The sequence below is a fragment of the Myotis lucifugus genome, unplaced genomic scaffold (assembly GCF_000147115.1).
Source record: "Myotis lucifugus unplaced genomic scaffold, Myoluc2.0 scaffold_28, whole genome shotgun sequence".
Classification (NCBI taxonomy): domain Eukaryota; kingdom Metazoa; phylum Chordata; class Mammalia; order Chiroptera; family Vespertilionidae; genus Myotis; species Myotis lucifugus.
The window spans coordinates 4,718,942-4,738,082 of NW_005871076.1; the positions used below are offsets into that span (position 1 = coordinate 4,718,942).

The window sequence follows — 19,141 nt, forward strand, 5'->3', positions numbered from 1 at the left end:
GAATCTATGCACATTAATAAAAGGACAGCAAAATGGCAATGAAAATGCATCACAAAATTATAGGAGGGACAATGACTAGTAACTGATTTTGTAGTAGCTCTAAAAGTCCCAGCTATAAAGTAGTTGTGTAAGAAGATAACAATTCATCACTATGTATGGGGAAATTTTTGGCTTCTGAAATCCAAGTTTAAAGGGTCACAAAGCAGATCTCTATATTTCAAGCGTGCTTATTGAGACAAACACATCCACACATGCATGCACTGTCCAATAATTTACAGACATTCTTTACAACAATGAGCAGGCTGGCCTTATGCCCACTTAAAACTAGTGTATTTACAAACACCTGTCTTTCATGTACAGTAAGCCATCCATTTTCCAAGGCATTTGTAGCTATTGCAAACTGAATATTAGATCCAGAAAATGAATGTGTGCTTTGGAACCTGTTGAAGAATTGTCATTTAACTTAAAGACGCAAGGGGCTTGCCCTGGCTGGGTAGTTCAGTTGGTCATCCCAATACACCAAGGTTGTGGGTTCAATCCCGGGTCAGGGCACATAAAAGAATCAACCAATGAATGCATTAAGAAAGTGAAACAACAAATCAATGTTTCTCTTCCTATCTCTATCTCTCTCTAAAATCAATAAATACAAATTTTAAAAAGAAGACAAAAGGGGCTTGAAGAGGCTAGTTCACATCTCATCAAAACCTTAGGGATTATCAACAGGGAATCAAAAGATTACAGATTGTATTTAAGCTAAATGCAGGGAAATCCTCTTACAATGAATTCACTATATGCCAAAAACAGTGACTAGTAGGAGAGTTCTTTCCCCCTCATCTTTCTTCTCAACCCCAGCTTATTCTGGTCTTCAGCATATCCCCACATCCCTAATCCACTCATTATCTCCCTGGTCCAACCAGACAAAAAGTGGTTCTTTGTCTCTCTGCTCACCACCATTCATTTCCTCTGACAGCCCCATACAGAAGAGTTACCACAGCAAACAGCCAAAGTAAACTTTGGCTTCAGGGTGAGGTCCACATTCTTTGGTTATATCACCTCTGCCATCAATTTCCAGAATATCCTATCACATTAGTTCAGTGCAATTACTAGAAATATTAACTGGATAATTTTCACTATAGATGATCCAAGGTATAAACAGGAACAGCATACAGAGGTGATCACCACAGCCCCTAGAGGTTTCAGAGCTTTTAAAAACACAACACTCCTATAGCATGTCAAAAGAGAACTTTCCCTTTACATAACACTAGAGGCCCAATGCAGGAAATTCATGCAAGCATAGGCCTTCCTTCCCCCGGCTGCCAGCACTGGCTTACCTCTGGCACCCGGGACCCGGGCTTCCCTCGCAGCCCGGCTTCGTCTGGAAGGTCATCTGGAAGGACGCCCGGAAGGATGTCTGGTCTAGTTAGCATATTATGCTTTTATTATTATAGATTATTATAGATAGCAGAGGCTATTTCTCCTTGAATCTCATAATGTTGTGCCCTATAGCATCATTTTATTCTCAAGCCTATACTATTTCTCTACAGAGCTGTATTTTAACATCAAATATTTAAGACTAATCCTTATTTCTCAAGCAATGTTATAATCAAGTCTTCATATCTGTAAAGAAAATGGAAAGTGAAACAACTGTCTAGTTACTTTTCTACAGAGGAAACAGCAGATTATAATCAAAGCACAGGTACTATATATACTCAGTTTACCAGATAACCCCTGTCACTGTTAATAGCCTAATAAAGCCACACACATGATACTGGGGGCAGGAGGGGTGTGTGAAAAATGCATGACTTTATGGAAGACCCCCCCCCCAACTACTCTCTCACCTCATGTTGAGAAATAGCCTCATTTTTTAGAATAATCAGGTTCCCAGCACTCTGTCCACTTTGGCCTGTGAGGTGCCTGTTGTCACTTGCTGCTGCTTGAGCTCCCCCAGGCCCAGGTCCTGTCTGCGCCCCTGTGTTGTAAAACATGAAAGTGTCACTCCCTGAGCCTGCTGTCAGACAGGCCTTGTAGCAGTAGGTCTTAGTGAGGGAGCCATTCCCTCGCACTTCAATGAAGTGAGGCTGCACTTTGAGGCCATGCGGTATCCTGGCATCAATATTGTTATTGGCCTGTTTGTACAGTTCTGCAGAGCACCGCTCCCTCACTCCACAAAAGCCTCCACAGCACGCGGTGCCATATGCAGTGTAGCGGTAGCACTTGATGATGCTCAAAACAATGATTGTCAAAAGAAATATAAAAGACACTGTGCTTAATGCTATTATCAGATAAAGTGTAATTTCAGAGAATGTCCGAGGACTCCTAACATGTCTCTGAGTATCAGGGAGGGTTTTGGAAACTCTATCCACCACAGCTACTGTAATGGACACAGACGCTGATAGTGATGGCTCTCCATTGTCTCGGACCACCACGGTCAGGTTGAAAGTGGTCCCACCCTCATCTCCCATCTTCCTGGTAGTCCTAATTTCTCCTGTGTGTAGTTCTACTTTGAAAAGGTCCAAATCAGAAGTCTGGGCCAGATGGTAAAAGAGCCAAGCATTTTGCCCAGAGTCCGAGTCCATGGCTATGACTTTGGTGACCAGGTAGCCAGCAGGGGCAGTCCGAGGCACCATCTCAATGGCTGCTGACGAATTGGTTGAGGTAGGGTACAGGATGTAAGGGGCATGGTCATTCATGTCCACCACATACACGTTGGCGGTCACAGTGCTGCTCAGCGGTGGGCTCCCTTTGTCTTGGGCCTCCACCGTCACAAAGAACTCCCGAAACTTCTCATAGTCAAAGGAGTTGACAGCATAAAGGCTGCCACTGGCACTGTCAATGGAGACATAGGAGGTGACTGGCAGCCCTTGAATCTCCCTCTCCAGGAGGGAGTAGGTCACCTCTGCATTCTCCTTTTCATCTGGGTCTGTGGCTTGTACCGTGCAGAGCAACACTCCTGGCAAATTGTTCTCCTGGACGTAGACGGAGTAGGAGTCCTTCGGGAAGCTTGGTGGATTGTCATTGATGTCAGAGATCGCAACCTGCAGTGTCCTCTGGGATGTGAGCGGTGGTACTCCCCCATCAGTGGCTGTCACTGTGATGTTGTAGGCAGCCACCCGCTCCCTGTCCAGCGGGCCACTCACCACCAGTGTGTAGGAGTTTCCAAAGCCATTCAGTCGGAAAGGCAGTGTGGCCTCCAGGCCCAGGCTCACTTTCCGGTTGGGGCCTGAGTCTTGGTCATTGACACTGAGAAGGGCCACCACGGTGTTGGGTGCAGCATCCTCAGGCACCGGGCTGTACAGGTCTGTGAGCACCACTTCTGGTGCATTATCATTCACGTCCACAATGTCCACCAGCACCTTGCAGTGACCCACCATGGGCACTGGACCCCGGTCAGTCGCCTGCACATAGATCTGATAGGAAGAGGCCTCCTCATAATCCAGCGCCCCACTCACCCGCACTTCTCCTGTGCTGGCATCGATGCTGAAGAGCTGCCTCTCCCTGTCCGACGTGTAGCTGCTCAAGGAATACCGGAGCTCTCCGTTGGAGCCCTCGTCTGGGTCTGAGGCATTCAGCTTCACCACCAATGTGCCTGGGGGCGCGTCCTCGCGAAGCTGGACGCGGTAAGTGGACTGGTCGAAGGAGGGAGAATTGTCATTAGTGTCCAGGACACGCACGGAGATCTGTGCCGTGCCGGAGCGGGCGGGGCTGCCCCCGTCCACAGCTGTGAGAACCAGGTGGTGCCAGACTGCCTGCTCTCGGTCTAGGCCCTTACGCAGCACCAGCTCCAGCACCTTGCTGTTCTCCTGCAGGGGTTTCAGGTCCAGCTCGAAGTGCTCGCTGGGGCTGAGCTCGTAGGTCTGCACCGAGTTGGCGCCCACGTCGGGGTCCTGCGCGCTCTCTATGTGAAAGCGCGCTCCGGGCGCCACCGATTCGCTTACCTGAAGCTGGTAGTCGGGCCGCGGGAAGCGCGGCGAGTTGTCATTGATGTCCAGTACCTCCACCTCCACGGCGCTCACCGCCACGGGGTTGTGCGCCAGCACCTCCAAGCTGAGCAGGCAGCGAGGCCGCTGCTCACACAGCGCCTCCCGGTCGATGCGCTCGTTGACGAAGAGCGCTCCGCTCGTCAAGTCCAGCTCCAGGTAGCGCGGGCTGGGCGAACCCAGATGGTTGATGCGCAGGCAGCCTGGCCCCAAGCGCCGCAGCTCCAGCCCCAGCGCGCGAGCCACGTTGCCCACCAGCGCGCCGGGTGCCTGCTCCTCCGGCACCGAATATCGCAGCTGGGAGGCCGCTGGGCCCGGCAGCAGCAGCAGGAGAGACAGCGGCGGCAGCAGCAGCAGCAGCCAGGACATGGGCGGCCGGAGTCGTACAGGCTCTGTCGCCCCAGATCTGCTGCCCGCCAGCTCCATAGCCACTGGCTGCGGCGGAGGCAGCCGGGCAGGGCCGGAGGCAGCAGCTTCCCCAGCCGTGCTCCACGCCCGCCCGGCCCTGCCTCCGCTCGTGCAGCCCGGCGCCCGCTCCCCGCGGCTCACGCGCTAGCAAACGCCGGGGGCCGCTCCCCTCGTAGGCCCTCCGGAGGGCTCCTCGCCCCGCCGCCCTGCTGACTCCCCATATCCCATCTCCTCTGCTCGCCTCCCAGTCGCTCAGCTTGGCTTCGCTTCCAGTAGCCACCGCCGCCGCTGCTCCTCCAAGGGGGAGGGAAAGGAAGCAGAGGGGAGGGGGTAGTGCTCTGCTGGTCCGGGTCCGGGTCCGGGTCCGGGTCCGATTCCGCACCGAGATAGCGAACGGCGGCAGCGCCGACTGCTCAGTCGCTCCAGCCACTCCAGCCCCAACTCCTTCACTCTGGACCCAGCGGATCCCAGCAGACCGCGGGAACGTGGCCACTCCCTTTCTCCCTGCCCCCACCGTCCTGCTCATCCAATCTCCACGGCCCCTTGACTGCTGAACGGGTCTAGTAAGGAGATTATTGTGGGAAAAGCAGCTGTCTCCACTCCCCAGGAAAAGATTTCCAAGCGCAATTTAGGAAAATAAACTGAAGGCCTTAGCTGAGTAGGGCACCTGGATGGCGGCTCCACATGAAAAGGAAACAAACGCACGGGGGCGAGGGGAGGAGGGGGTGCTCTGGGGTTACTGATGCTGGGGGTTGATTATTTGCCTGAGCCCAACGTTTTCCCTGGAAAACCATAAGTACTGCAGAAAGTGTTCAACTTCTAGGGCAAAGGGGCGGGGCGGGGGGGGGGGCGGGAGTGCTGTCTTCTTTCAAACCTAAAACTGGGATCCCGGGATTCAACACTCAAGTCGGATCCTAGCTACGTGGCCCTTCCTTTCAGTGTGTGCCTTGGCAAAGAAACAATATTTCAGGTTTTAATTCTCTCTTTAAAAATTTGGCCCCAGGAAGCTGCAGGCTAAGGCTCTTATTTGACCCTTTTTGATCATAGTGGGGGAATCTGGTAAAATTTTAAAGAGATTCTTTCCTCAAGCTTTTCCTAATTTTACTTCAAATATTTTTCATTTGTCACCCAAGGCATTTTCTTTGTTCTTTCGAGAGTGATTTCAATTTTTTTCTTTAATGGATGACAATGTCTTCAAGAGCTTGCAAAACCATTAAATCAAGAGAGTTACTCTTGATCTCTCAAGCCTGGCTGGAATTCTGACTCCATTAATGCTTTGCAGTGAAAAGTCTGCTGTTATTAAGCAAAATGTGGAGGCTGGGATTTATCTTACAATAGCCAGCAATTTCTATGGCTGTAGTTCATCTTCCATAAATACACTCTGAGCTTCAGTTCCCCTCAGACTCCACCTTACATGGCTGCAGAGGCAACAAAAAGACAACTACTTCTCTTCAGTGAGCAAGAAGGCAGAAGGATCACAGGAAGCCTTTCTGTGCTGTGTCTTTGCCTCTGCATCTCTGTTCTGAACATACACTCCACCCAGGCCCTCTCATCTCTTCCAGTTTAAAATCCATTGCCCCACATGCAAAAAGCACTCACTAAAATGCCCTTGCTCTTCTTCGTCTGCTAGCATCCTCTCACTTTTAGCATCTTCCTCTGTGGGTCATTTGCTAGCTATGAACTGGAACAGAGCCAGCATGAGACCTGACATTTGTCATCCTTTCCTTCTTGAGGGGATAGCCGAAGAGGCCAGGGCAATGATCCTGACACCCAGATTTCAAAGGCCTGGACTAGCACATCCCTTCCTTCCACCCGCCAAGTACCCTCGCTGACAACACTCCCCAACCTAACCAATTGTATTCCAGAGAAGCTCCCAGCTTCCTATCACTGCTGCTTCTTATTTGTCCTCTTTGCTCCCTCAAGAGTACAGAGTGGGAAGCAACTTCCATCACATTCTATTTCTGTCTTCTTTCTTAGGTCTCTGGCTTCTCCCTCTCTGCTTCCTCCCAAAATGTCCCTACTGTAACTTTGTCTCTGTTTGCTGTGGTAATTTGATCTCAGAAAGCCTTAAACTCTCAAGTGCATGAAATGGCCTTTGTCTTCACCCATTACTTATTTCTGGAAATAAATGGCTTCTAAGTGGGATCAAGTTATAAGTTGTCAGGAAGCGTGACCTTTTCTTCCCTCATCTCCTCCCAGGCCCTCACAGTGGCTGCCTCCCCTGCCCACAGCTCAGCAACCTGGCCACTAGGTATTGACCATGCATGGACCTGTGCCCCGGAAAAGATCACAGGCACTTAAGGAAGAGATTAAAGTGATAGAGGCTTGGTGATGTTTTTAATGGAAGCCCCCAAGTGTCACATCTTTGGAGAGAAAACAGGGCTTGTCTTTTAGCAATTTTGTCATCTTCCAGCAAGGGCACCTGCCAGGTTGTCCAATTTGATGTGTCAGGATCATAAGCTTTAACTAGTATTTATTCCCTCAAAGACTGAGAAGGCAAACACTATCCTCATGCTATTACTTAGCCTCCTGCCAATCTTACTAGTTGGTGGAATGGGATTGCTTAGACTGCTGGCAAGTGCCCTGTCTACAAATATTGGTGCTAATGCTTTGACTACACCATTATGCATTCCCTTCCCTTGGATATTCAAGAACTCCCTATTACAAAGCAGAATAGCACAGTGATTAGGAACACAGACTTTGGAGTCAGCCACACTCCTGCCAATACTATGTGGCCTTGGCCATGTTACTTAACCTAAGCTTCAGTTACTCATTTTAATTGGGGAAGACCATGTTACGTAAAACTCATAGGGTCATTATGATTATATGAAATGATATATATGAAATAATTTGCATAGTGACTGACAAATATAATATTACTATTCTTATTAAAATGCAACAATTTATTATCATCATCAGATCATATCTCCGTTGGCAGTCTATATATGGCAAGGCCCTTTAGGTATCAAATACAGATAAGCACCTGTAACTATGCCAGATAAGAAGTCAGTGATGATGGGGAAGATAGGTGTGCACCAATGTTATGCTTTCCTAATTGTTTCGAGAGCTTATCCTATAGTTTGGAACAAAAAACCAGTCCCTTTCTATATCACCAAGCAAAAGGGACTTCTGTCATAAGTATTCCTTCAAGGTATTTATTTCCTCACAAGTTATTCGCCTTTTAGGATATGTGAAAATACTTCAGCAACAGGTACAGACAAGTTCCCAAACACGCCATCATCTCCAGCGCCCAGTATAGACTTGGCACAGAGATTCTTTTTTTAAATATATTTTTATTGATTTCAGAAAGGAAGGGAGAGGGAGATAGAGATAGAAATATCAATGATAGCAAATTATTGATCAGCTGCCTCCTGCATGCCCCACATTGGGGATTGAGCCCACAACCCGGGCATGTGCTCTGACTGGAAATCAAACCATGACCTCCTGGTTCTTAGGTTGACACTCAACCACTGAGCCACGCTGGCCGGGCCAGAGATCCTTAATTAATGTTTTTTAAACAGAACTAAATTTACATCTTTACTTGTGCCATTCTCTCAAATAGAAATAGCTTCTTTTTTCTTCCCCTTTCTGAATCTTATGTATACTTCAAGATCCAACTTCAAACCCACCTAACCCAAGAAACATTGTCTGTTGCAAATATAATGGTCTTTTTTCTCTTTCACGGCCTACCACATATCTCTGAATGCTGATACATGTCTTTCTATAATTCATCAAAATTCTTTCATATTATTTCTTTACCTAATTATAAGTCACTTGCAAGCAGAAGCCATGTCATATTTCTGTGTATTCTTCACAGGGTGGGAAACCTTATAAACTCTTGATGATAAGTGATGATTGTTTCATTTTCTTCAGGTCTGTTTTTAGAAGTTCAGAAAGAACTGCTTCAATCAGGCACTTTCCCTTTGTTGTAGATGGACAGACCATGTCTAACGGAGAGAGGGCTCAAGAGACTGCAATGATTTTACTATAGTTTTCTTTCTTTAAATTTTGAAATACAAAGTATTTCTAACCTGGAGAGCTAAAGGCCACAAATAAAGTTGCTGGATTCTAAGAAAGTCCCTGCCCCAAAGTATTATGTCATCACTCTTTCTACTTTATATTACAATCATAAAACGAAGGTATTCCTTGCTCATAACTAACAAGAAAAGTGATAGATAAGAGAAGTACCATGATAAGACATGGTTTTGTTTACCCCTATGCTAGACAAGAACTCTGAAATAGTATCCCTCAATTGTATCCCTTAATTGTATTTGTAAAATGCATCTATCATGAGGTCACTGGGCACAGGAGCAAAACCAATCACAATACAACTGTATTAAGCCTATAAGAAAAATACTGGCACTCGTGAGCTCTCCCAATTCACATAAATTTTCCTTTCTCTATTATTAGCATCAAAAATCATTTTACTTTGGGGAACCAAACAATCTGGAGCCTTTTGGCCACAGGGCTCATTTGTTTGATGAAGCTTTGGGCTGACCATTATGAAAATATCTGCTAAATAGGTAAGGACCTAATTTTCATTTTTTAAATCTTTATTGTTCAGATTATTACAGATGTCCCTCTTTTTCCCCCCATAGCTCCCCTCTACCAGGTTCTCACCCCACCCCAGGCCCTTGCCACCAGACTGTCCGTGTCCATAGATACTGCATATATGCATATAAGATCTTTGTCCAATCTCTTCCCGCTCCCCCCACACTCGCTTCCCCCCACCCCGAGAATTGTCAGTCTGCTCCATTTCCATGCCCCTGATTCTATTACATTCACCAGTTTATTTGTTCATCAGATTTTTTATTCATTTGAGTTTTAGATTTACTTGTTAATAGATCTGTATTTGTTGTCACTTTGTTGTTCATAATTTTTTATCTTTACTTTTTTCTTCTTCCTCCTCTTCTTAAAGAATACCCTTCAGCATTTCATATAATACTGGTTTGGTGGTGATGAACTCCTTTAGCTTTTTCTTATCTGTGAAGCTCTTTATCTGACCTTTAATTTTGAATGATAGCTTTGCTGGGTAGAGTAATCCTAGTTGTAGGTTCTTGCTATTCATCACTTTGAATATTTCTTGCCACTCCCTCTGGCCTGCATAGTTTCTATTGAGAAGTCAGCTGACAGTCATATGGGTACTCCCTTGTAGGTAACTAACTGTTTTTCCCTTGCTGCTTTTAAGATTTTCTCTTTGTCTTTTGCCCTTGGCATTTTAATTATGATGTGTCTTGGTGTGGTCCTCTTTGGATTCCTCTTGTTTTGGGTTCTCTGCGCTTCCTGGACTTGTAAGTCTATTTCTTTCACCAGGTGGGGGAAGTTTTCTGTCATTATTTCTTCAAATAGGTTTTCAATATCTTGCTCTCTCTCTTCTCCTGGCACCCCCATAAATCGGATGTTGGTATGTTTTAAGTTGTCCCAGAGGCTCCTTACACTATCTTCATATTTTTGGATTCTTTTTTCTTTTTGCTTTTCCGGTTGGGTGTTATTTGCTTCCTCATATTTCTAATCTTTGACTTGATTCTTGGGATCCTCTAGTCTACTGTTGAATCTCTGTATATTATTCTTTATTTCAGTCAGTGTATGCTTAATTTCTGAGTGGTCCTTTTCCTTTTTTTTTTTTTTTTTTGGCATTCTCACTAAGATCCTTGAAGGTCTCACTAAGTTCCTGGAGGTTTCTAGAAGATTCTTAAGTAACCTTATAAGTGTGGTTTTGAATTCTATATCCAGTAGCTTGCTTTCTTCCATTTCTTTCATTTGTGACATGTTTCTTTATCTCCGCATTTTGGCTGCTTCCCTGTGTTTGTTTCTATGTATTGAGTAGCTGCTAAGTCTCCTTGAGTTGATAGAGTGACCTTGTATAGTAGGTGTCCTATAGGGCCCAGTGGCTCAGCTTCCCCAATCACCTAAGGTGGACACTCTTGGTGCATCCCTTTGTGGGCTGTGTGCACAGTCTTGTTGTAGTTGAGTCTTGATTGCTGTTGGGAGGAAGCAGAGAGGGAGAAGCCAGAGACCTAAGAAAGAAGACAGACTCTGGGAGGAATTGACCTCCAGGCCAATTGGCTGTGAGGAACAGCTGTGTCTACAATGGAAGAGCTGCTGAGCAGGAGACACCCTTATGGGGCAGGACTTGCTTCAGTGGGGCTTTGGTGCTCACTGAGTCTGCCCCTTGAGTGTGTCACTTATACTAGTAGACATGAAGAGTTGTAATCTGGTATGGTCTCGCACTGACCACTGGGTACACTGGTTCTTGGATCTCCAAGGAGGTGCAAAGTCAGCCACTGCCTGGGGCCACCCAGCAGGAGCTACAAAGAGATCTGCAGATTCCTCCTCTTTGTATCAGGTTTGGAAGTGCCCAGACGAGGCCCAGCTGTGAAGCAAGTCAGGCTGCTACTGGTGCCAGCCTTGGGCCTTCTTTTGATAGCTTTGGGGCTCCCTGACCCAGCTGCAGCTTGTTTGACAGGTTTTAGGCTGAGAAAAGACAGGCCATTCATATGCAAAAGCCGCTGCACACAGCTTGGGTGGGGTTGTAAATTGGGTAGGGTGAGGTCTCAGGGAATCTCCAGGGCAGAGCAAACAGCAATGGCTGCCAGTCAGCCCTGCACCGGGGAAGTCCCAGCACAGGAACAATGACCCTTGCGAGCACCTCCATCTGGAAGAAAGCTGCCTCTGTGTTCCTGCCCCAATGCCAGACAGTCCAGTTTCTCCCCATATGTGTTTGTGTTCCCCAGAGTCTCACCCGGCACTGGAGCTCAGAGCAAGTGGGAGCTTGTATCTCCCTCCTGATTAAAAAAGCGGCACACCGAGGTGCCAGCCCATTCTACACCTCCACACCTCCTACCAGTCTCAATGCACATTCTTCTTTATCTCTCTAGTTGTAGTACTTCCACTCAGACAACTTTCCCGTGGTTCTGGACGATAGTTGTTATGTATGTTAGTTGTAATTTTGATGTGGTTGTAGGAGGCATCAAGTACAGGTGTTTACCTATGCTGCCATCTTGGTTCTCTCCTAATTTTCATTTTTAAGTTGTGTATTTATTTGTTTCCCACACACCAAGCACATGATATATAATTTAAAAACAGAGACAAAATAACATCCCAATGCTTAGTCCAAGATAGTTTTAAAAACTCCATCTTATTATGAAGGAACAGAACTTTTCCTGAAGGAAAATACTTTCCAATATGATTATAATATTCTTTACAGGTATGGCATCCAGTGGATGGGGAGATATAAAAAGATTTTTCATATAACATGACAGCTGAATTTTTTTTCATATTCCCTTCCCTGCAGAGGAAATACATTATCTTTTAGAGAGAGATCCTCTAAATATTTAGTTCTGCAATTTTTAGTTGATTCTTAACTGAGGCATCATGAAATTGCTTAGAATAAACAAAATTGCTTAGAATAAACAAAAGAACTCAAACTATATTTGGACAAGTAACAATAAAAAGGGAGAATAGGTTGAAAGTTTGGGACAGATTGTGTAATATTAAGAGATAAAATCAAACTATTCAATTACTTAGGGATTTTGCTTCTCTAACAGTATTCTCAATTGTTATGGCCTAACAAAAATCATAGAATGTTAAAGGTTGAGAGATATTTAAAAAGTATCTCATCCAAATTCTTTATTTTTCATTGAAGAAAATTAGCAAAACTTGAACCTCAAGATCAGTGAGGAGATACGAAGTATAAAAGTTTATAAGTAAGTCAAGTGTATGTATAATAATCTTACAAATGTGACCAAAGAAACAAAATTCCTATTTTTAAAAGTATGATTGAGCTTGATCTAAATTCAAGACTCTAATATTATTAAAGTGGCTGTTTATTACCACTTAGAAATGAAGGCATTCATACTAGGGACTATTTTTTAATTAAAAACTGGTAACATGAAATCAACCACAAAGACCAAAAAGAATTGCATGGGCATTTTAGATTTTCAGTTGAGAAGGGAAATGTGACAGGCACAGTCTATCTGGAATTCATGGAGACGTTAAACAAAGTCCCCTAATATCCTTGCATACAAAATGAATAAAGAAAGACTGCAAGACAGAATAGTTAGGGGATTTTATAATTGTTTGAATAATAATGCCAAAGAATGCTTATTAATGGAAAGCTGCAACTTGGAAGGAGAAGTCTGGTAGGTAACTGCAGAGATCCACCCACCATTGGTCTCATCCATTCAACATTTTATCAATGACTCAAGACAGGGAAGCATCAAGTTTCCAAGCCAATCCAGCAGCAAGTTGAGCTCTCTGGAATACAAATAACAACTGCCTAGGTTAAGCCATGTTTCTAATTTACTAAAATTACTACCAATATTCTATTTGAGACTTAATACATGACAGAAATTTGTAAGTTTGTATTTAAGTTAATTTTTGGCTTCTAGTATTGCCATTAAAACCTGTTCCAAGTTTCCATTCATCACTTGGGGCCTTTTGTTTTAATAGAAAACTTTGTTTGGCCCTGTTTCCCCTCTGCAATTCTTGGGATTTTAGCCATAGAATAAAATAAGATGGTAAGTTGGCACTAAAGAACATTCTTGTTCCCAAGTGGGTTTTAGCCAAAGCATTCATTGATTTGGATCCCTTTTTTTCCCTCCTATTTCAAAAAAAATGTAGATATTGTTGAAGTACCTTGTATTTGAACTATTTTCCAAGATATGATCTAAACTCAGGCTAAATGAAGGCCACAGTTTCTCCTGTCTATACCCATTGTGCTTGCTGCTTGGAAAAAAAAAAAACTAAACAGACCTATACCTTTGCCTAAGAAGGGTCAATGCTCAAAAGTTTCTGTTTATATACTCAGTATATAAAGTAACTGTTGGCTTTAGGGTCCTTCTTGCATCCTGATACCTTAGTGCTAACAGTTTACATACTATTTCTATACATAGTATCTCATTTAATCCTCACAAGAGCCCAGTGAGGTTAGTATTAATGAAGGAACTGGATCCCAAAAAAGGCAAAGGAAATTTTCAGAATCTCCAGGAAGCTTTTTACCATGCCCCTACTTCTTGAGATTTTAATATAGCATCAGACCACTACACATGTGATCCTAATCATGAATCGTATCATTCAAAAACCAAATCATGTTGTACACCTAAAACTAATATAATATTATATGTCAATTATACCTCAATTAAAAAAGAATTATATTACTGGTCTCAAGCTATTAATTTCCAAATATTTTATATTCAACTAGAGGTCCAGTGCATGAAATTCATGCACTCGGGTCCCTCAGCCCGGCCTGCGCCCTCTCACAGTCCGGGAGCCCTCAGGGGATGTCCAACTGACGGCTTAGGCCTGCTCCTTGTGGGAGTGCACTGACTATCAGGAGCCAGCTCCTGCATTGAGCGTCTGCCCCCTGGTGGTCAGTGCGCATCATAGCAACTGGTCATTCCACCGTTCAGTTTATTTGCATATTAGCCTTTTATTATATAGGATTGTTTTCACAACTAAATTTTCTTTTAAAGACTTCAATTGGATCTTCTATATGTTTTTTCTTTTTTTAAATATATTTTTATTGATTTCAGAGAGGAAGGGAGAGGGAGAGATAGAAACATCTATAATGAGAGAGAATCATTGATTGGCTGCCTCTTGCACGCCCCCTACTGGGGGTCAAGCCCACAACCCCAGGCATGTGCCCTTGACCGAAATCAAGCTCGGGACCCTTCAGTCCACAGGCCGATGCTCTATCCGCTGAGTCAAACCAGCTGGATCTTCTATATGTTTTTTCAATGGCTGACCTTAGCAAAATCATGATGCTAAACAGACTTATATTTCATATCCCAACCTCTTCTTTCAGTACCATCTTTCCACCCACAATATTTTGCCTAAGTAATGGGGTTTTACAAATGATTTTGACTTTTCTGATATAAATCCCACTCATATATTCCTTGTGATAGATTTTGTTACATAATTCCTTCAGCAGTTATGTGTACATTATAAAAGGGATAAAGTATAAATCCTCTAAATTAGTCAAGTAGAGATGTACTGTGTTTTCTGTGAATATTAAAAGTTCTTTAAGACATTTTTATGAGATAATTATTATTAACTAAAACCTTTCTTTATCAAAGCTCATTTTTCACAGTTATTTAGAAAAGACTCATAAATTCTTCAATTTTGTGGTAACCTCAGAATTTTTTTACAATGCATTTTTTAGGTAGCAAGATCTAGAGTTAAATTCCACTGGCAATGACAGGCCACAATCCCACTTCCAGGTTTTTAATCACATTGATGCTTAGATCATGAACCTAGGTAGGGGCCCCTTAAAGGAATCCTGCTTCATGTAAAACCAGACTCAAAGATCAGGCTCTACTGTTTATTAATTATGTGTCCTTGGGAAAGTTGTTTAATTTCTCCAAACCTCAGCTTAATAAAATGAGGAAAACACATACTTACTACAAACAATTGCTGCTAGACATTTATTGAGATGAAGTATATAAAATTTTCACTATATAAATTCACAATAAATTCAATAAAAAAGAAAAAAAATAGTTATTAGCCAGAAAAAAAAATGATGAGACAGCATGGGAATAGAAGTCTCATGAAATTATCCAAATAACCTGAGAATAAAGGAGGGATGAGTAAAAATAAATAGAAAATCCAATATTCTGCATTCTCTCTCTCTCTCTCTCACACACACACACACATACACATAAAAGAAGCATACTTTACTTGACTGACAGAATTGAAAAGGAAAATCTAGTTTTATTTATACAGCATCTCTGAAATAATGGTCTCAAAGATTTTAAAATCATTTAACTTAATGTATCTACAACTTAAAATTGGTTAATACCAACGTCAGCTTTTCAATAGTGAACAGGAAAAAAAATACACAAAACTCCCCAATCAAGTAACACTTTGGCTTTTGAGGTGCGTGTGTGTTTTTCAATCTGAATCTATTGGGTAATTCTCTAATAAATCCAGTTAACCCAAGACAATGGGATAGTACCTTTAACAATGACATAAAATTGAAGCATTGAATGGTTCAATAGTTTACTAGGAATACAGAGTTGATTTCAGGCAGAACTGGGTAAAAATCTCACTTCCTTTCTAATTCAATGTTACATTTATTAAAACAGAGTTGTCACCCTAGGATATTCAATATCCTTTATAATTAAAATTTCATCATAGCCTCCCATGATTGGTTTTCTGCAGTACTCTCAAGTTAGACTAGTATTCCTTTGATCCCATTATGATAAGCTCATTTAAAATCTCAACTGTATATGAAACATTTATTGGTTCATAAATCAATGTATACATAGACTATATTGAACAGCTATGTCTCCTAAGATATGTGGATTTAGTGTGACATAAGCTAGAAGGAATTGCGGAATAAAGGGAATTTTCAAATTACAAAAATTAATGCTTTGCAAGAGTCAACGACGATGTGCTAAGAAATAACAACCACACTGATAAAGTCAGACTGAGTTTCCTGGGTACAAGGGTGAATATTGTGTTCCTAGATGAAAAAGCCAGCTATAACTCTGGAAAGTTGACAATTGTAGGTTAGCGGTAGGCACAGCAAATTATCATTGATCATTTCCTATTCTTATCCCCCCACCCCAAATATTTTGAAAAGACTCACAGAGGTATTTAATAGTGTTACAACAGGAAATGCCAACTTGAAAATACAGAAAGCAAGTAATCACATTCTTCTTCACAATAACTATTTTTAAAATTCTTATATGTTGATTTAATGAAGCAAGATTTAAATTCCAATTCATTAAACATTCATTAGTATTTAGTATGTGACAATCCCAGAGCTAAGTGCTTTCATGTATGTCATCAAATTCAATTCTCATTAAAGAAATATTTTCATATTCATCAAGGTTATTGAGGCAACATCAAAGAACTGAACTCATAGATACAAAGAACAGATTGGTGGTTGCCAGAGGGATGTGAGGACTTGGCAAAATGGATAAAATGTGGTCAAAAGGTACAAACTTCCACTCATAAAATAAGTAAGTCAAGGAGATGTAATGTCCAACATGGTGACTTTAGCTAATCATACTGTATTATTTATTTGAAAGTTGATAAAAGAGTAGACGTTGACATTTCTTATCACAAGAAAAAAAATGTAACTGTGTGGTGATGGATACTAACTACTGGTAAACTGATTTTGATGGTCGTTTGCTATATAGATATATACAAATATTGAATCAATATGATGTACACTTGAAATAAATATAATGTTATATGTCAATTATATCTCAATGAAAAAAGTGATTAGATTAAACCCTGTAGACAAGCAAGAGCACTTTATAATTTTCCAACAATTCCCATTTATCTCAAAGGCAGAAAAGTTTGAATGTCTAGATATAGACATTTCTATTGTTCCTGGATTTAGATAAATCTAATGGTTTTCAAGCTTTAGTATACACAAGAATTTCCTGGTAGAGTTGTACCAATGCAACTAGGAAAATTGTACTTGGAAACATTTATGTGATTTTTCAAGCTTATTATTACTTAAATATACACTGAGTGGCCAGATTATTATGACCACCCCATCAGGTCTTCATTGACACTTCCAAAAATACTGAATATTGAAAATGTCCTAAGCAAATACTCTCATGGTTTTATTATTATTATTATTTGCATAACTAATTCACTTTATTGTACTGATGGGGTGGTCATAATAATCTGGCCAGTCATAATAATCTGGCCACTCAGTGTATATTCATCATACATACTTACTTTGGAACCTAATCCTTGGGTAATATGTTATTGCACTGTATTTCCATTTATTTTTACCTTTTCTCTATTCTTTTGTTATTTTGAAATCTCAGACTTTATAAAGAAAAAAATATTGCCTTAAGTTATACTGTCAGAATCTAAATTGCAGAGATAAATCAGGACCAAACAATCTTACTACATTCTAAAAGAAAACATGTCCACTTTCTGGTGCTATTCTTAGAGGTAAATGTTAGGGAAGAGGGTTGTCATGTTAAGGTAAAATAATAATCCCATTGGAATTTTTATTGACACAGAGTGATAAGAAAAGTGAACAATTGTAGATAACATTTATTTATTTTTTAAATATCTCTATTGATTTCAGGGAAGGACAGAGAGAAACATCCGTGTGAGAGAAACACATCGATTGGTTGTCTCCTGCACAGGCTTTGACCAGGGCCTGAGCCGGGTAGGAGCCTGCAACCAAGGTACATGTCCTAGACTGGAATCAAACCCAGGACCCTTTGAATTGAATCCAGAACCTTTTGGTCCACAGGCCAATGCTCTATCCACTGAGCAAAACTGGCTAGGGCTGTAGATAACATTCTAAAAAACAAATTCCCTTAGACATTTATGTTGTTTCTAAATTTTTCCTATAATATAATATTATAATGATCATCTTTGTATTTTTAGTATATATACTGTTATTGTTTTGTAGGACCCATGCATAGTAGAAATTATGGGTCCAAAAGTATGAATATTTATTTTTTTTAATATATTTTATTGATTTTTTACAGAGAGGAAGGGAGAGGGATAGAGAGTTAGAAACATCGATGAAAGAGGAACATCGATCAGCTGCCTCCTGCACATCTCCTCCTGGGGATGTGCCCGCAACCCAGGTACATGCCCTTGACGGGAATCGAACCCGGGACCTTTCAGTCCGCAGGCCGACGCTCTATCCACTGAGCCAAACCGGTTTTGGCAAAAAAGTATGAATATTTAAGTTTTAATAGGTATTATCAAGCTTCCTTCAAAAGGTCTACAATTTCACATTCATTCCAAGTGTTTATTTTATAAAACTTTAACTAAGCTTGAGCATTGTCAGTTTTCATAATTTTTATCAGTCTCTATGGGAAGGGGAAAATATCTTTTTTTAAAAAATATTTTAAGGAAGGGAGAGGGAGAGAGAGATTGAAACATCAGTGATGAGAGAGAATCATTGATCAGCTGCCTCCTACATACCTCTCTAATGGGGATAGAGCCCACAACCCAGGCATGTACCCTGACCAGGATCGAACCATCACCTCCTGGTTCATTGGTCAACACTCAACCACTGAGCCACACTGGCTTGGCGGGAAAAAAATCTTTTTATTTTCATTTTTTTATTGTTAGTAAGTTTGGATGTCTTCATTTGGGCCATTACTAATTTTTCCTATATAAATGCTTATTTCTGTGTGTGGTCTATTTTTGTATTTTATTGTTCACTTTTCTTATCATAGTTCACCATTCTTAATGCACACATATATTAATGTAAACAATTTATATAGTCATATTTTAAGTCTGGAAATAATTCAAATTATAATAATATCATTAGTGGAATATATGTAGTCATTAAAGTTGTGCTGATAAAGAGTTTTTAATAACATAAGACCTTATGTAACAATATTTAGTGAGGAAAGAGCATGAATTTAAAATGTACATGCTTCCCTAAATTTCACTATCCTATATAATAAAGAGGTAATATGCAAATTGACTGTCACATCATCACACAAGATGGCCGCCCCCATGCAGGCACAAGATAACTGCCCCATGTGGTCAAAAGATGACCGCCCCCATGTGGTCACAAGATGGCCACCACAAGATGGCCGGCAGGGGAGGCAGTTGTGGACGATCAGACCAGCAGGGGAGGGCAGTTGGGGGGGACCAGGCCTGCAGGGGAGGGCAGTTAGGGGTGACCAGGCTGGCAGGAGAGGGCAGTTGGGGGAAACCAGGCCAGCAGGGGAGGGCAGTTAGGGGTCCACTGGGCTGCTGAGAGGAAGTTGGTGGCGACCAGCCTGCAGCGGAGGGAGGGTAGTTAGGGG

The 19,141-nt window shown here is 42.1% G+C and overlaps 1 protein-coding gene across 11 annotated transcripts in view; it reads right to left on the reverse strand.

Annotated features, from left to right (window-relative positions):
• Window positions 1-19,141, reverse strand: part of LOC102420843 (protocadherin alpha-C2) — a 144,036-nt gene that overhangs the window by 40,503 nt on the left and 84,392 nt on the right. Inside the window, exon 1 of one of the 11 annotated variants that reach the window (XM_023752050.1) lies at window positions 1,839-4,975. The exons of the other annotated variants lie outside the window; for them this stretch is intronic. Coding sequence (XP_023607818.1) covers window positions 1,839-4,403 — 2,565 coding nt within the window. The 5' untranslated portion in view covers window positions 4,404-4,975. Of the gene's footprint in view, window positions 1-1,838; window positions 4,976-19,141 lie in introns of those variants that run through there. 11 annotated transcript variants of the gene reach the window in all.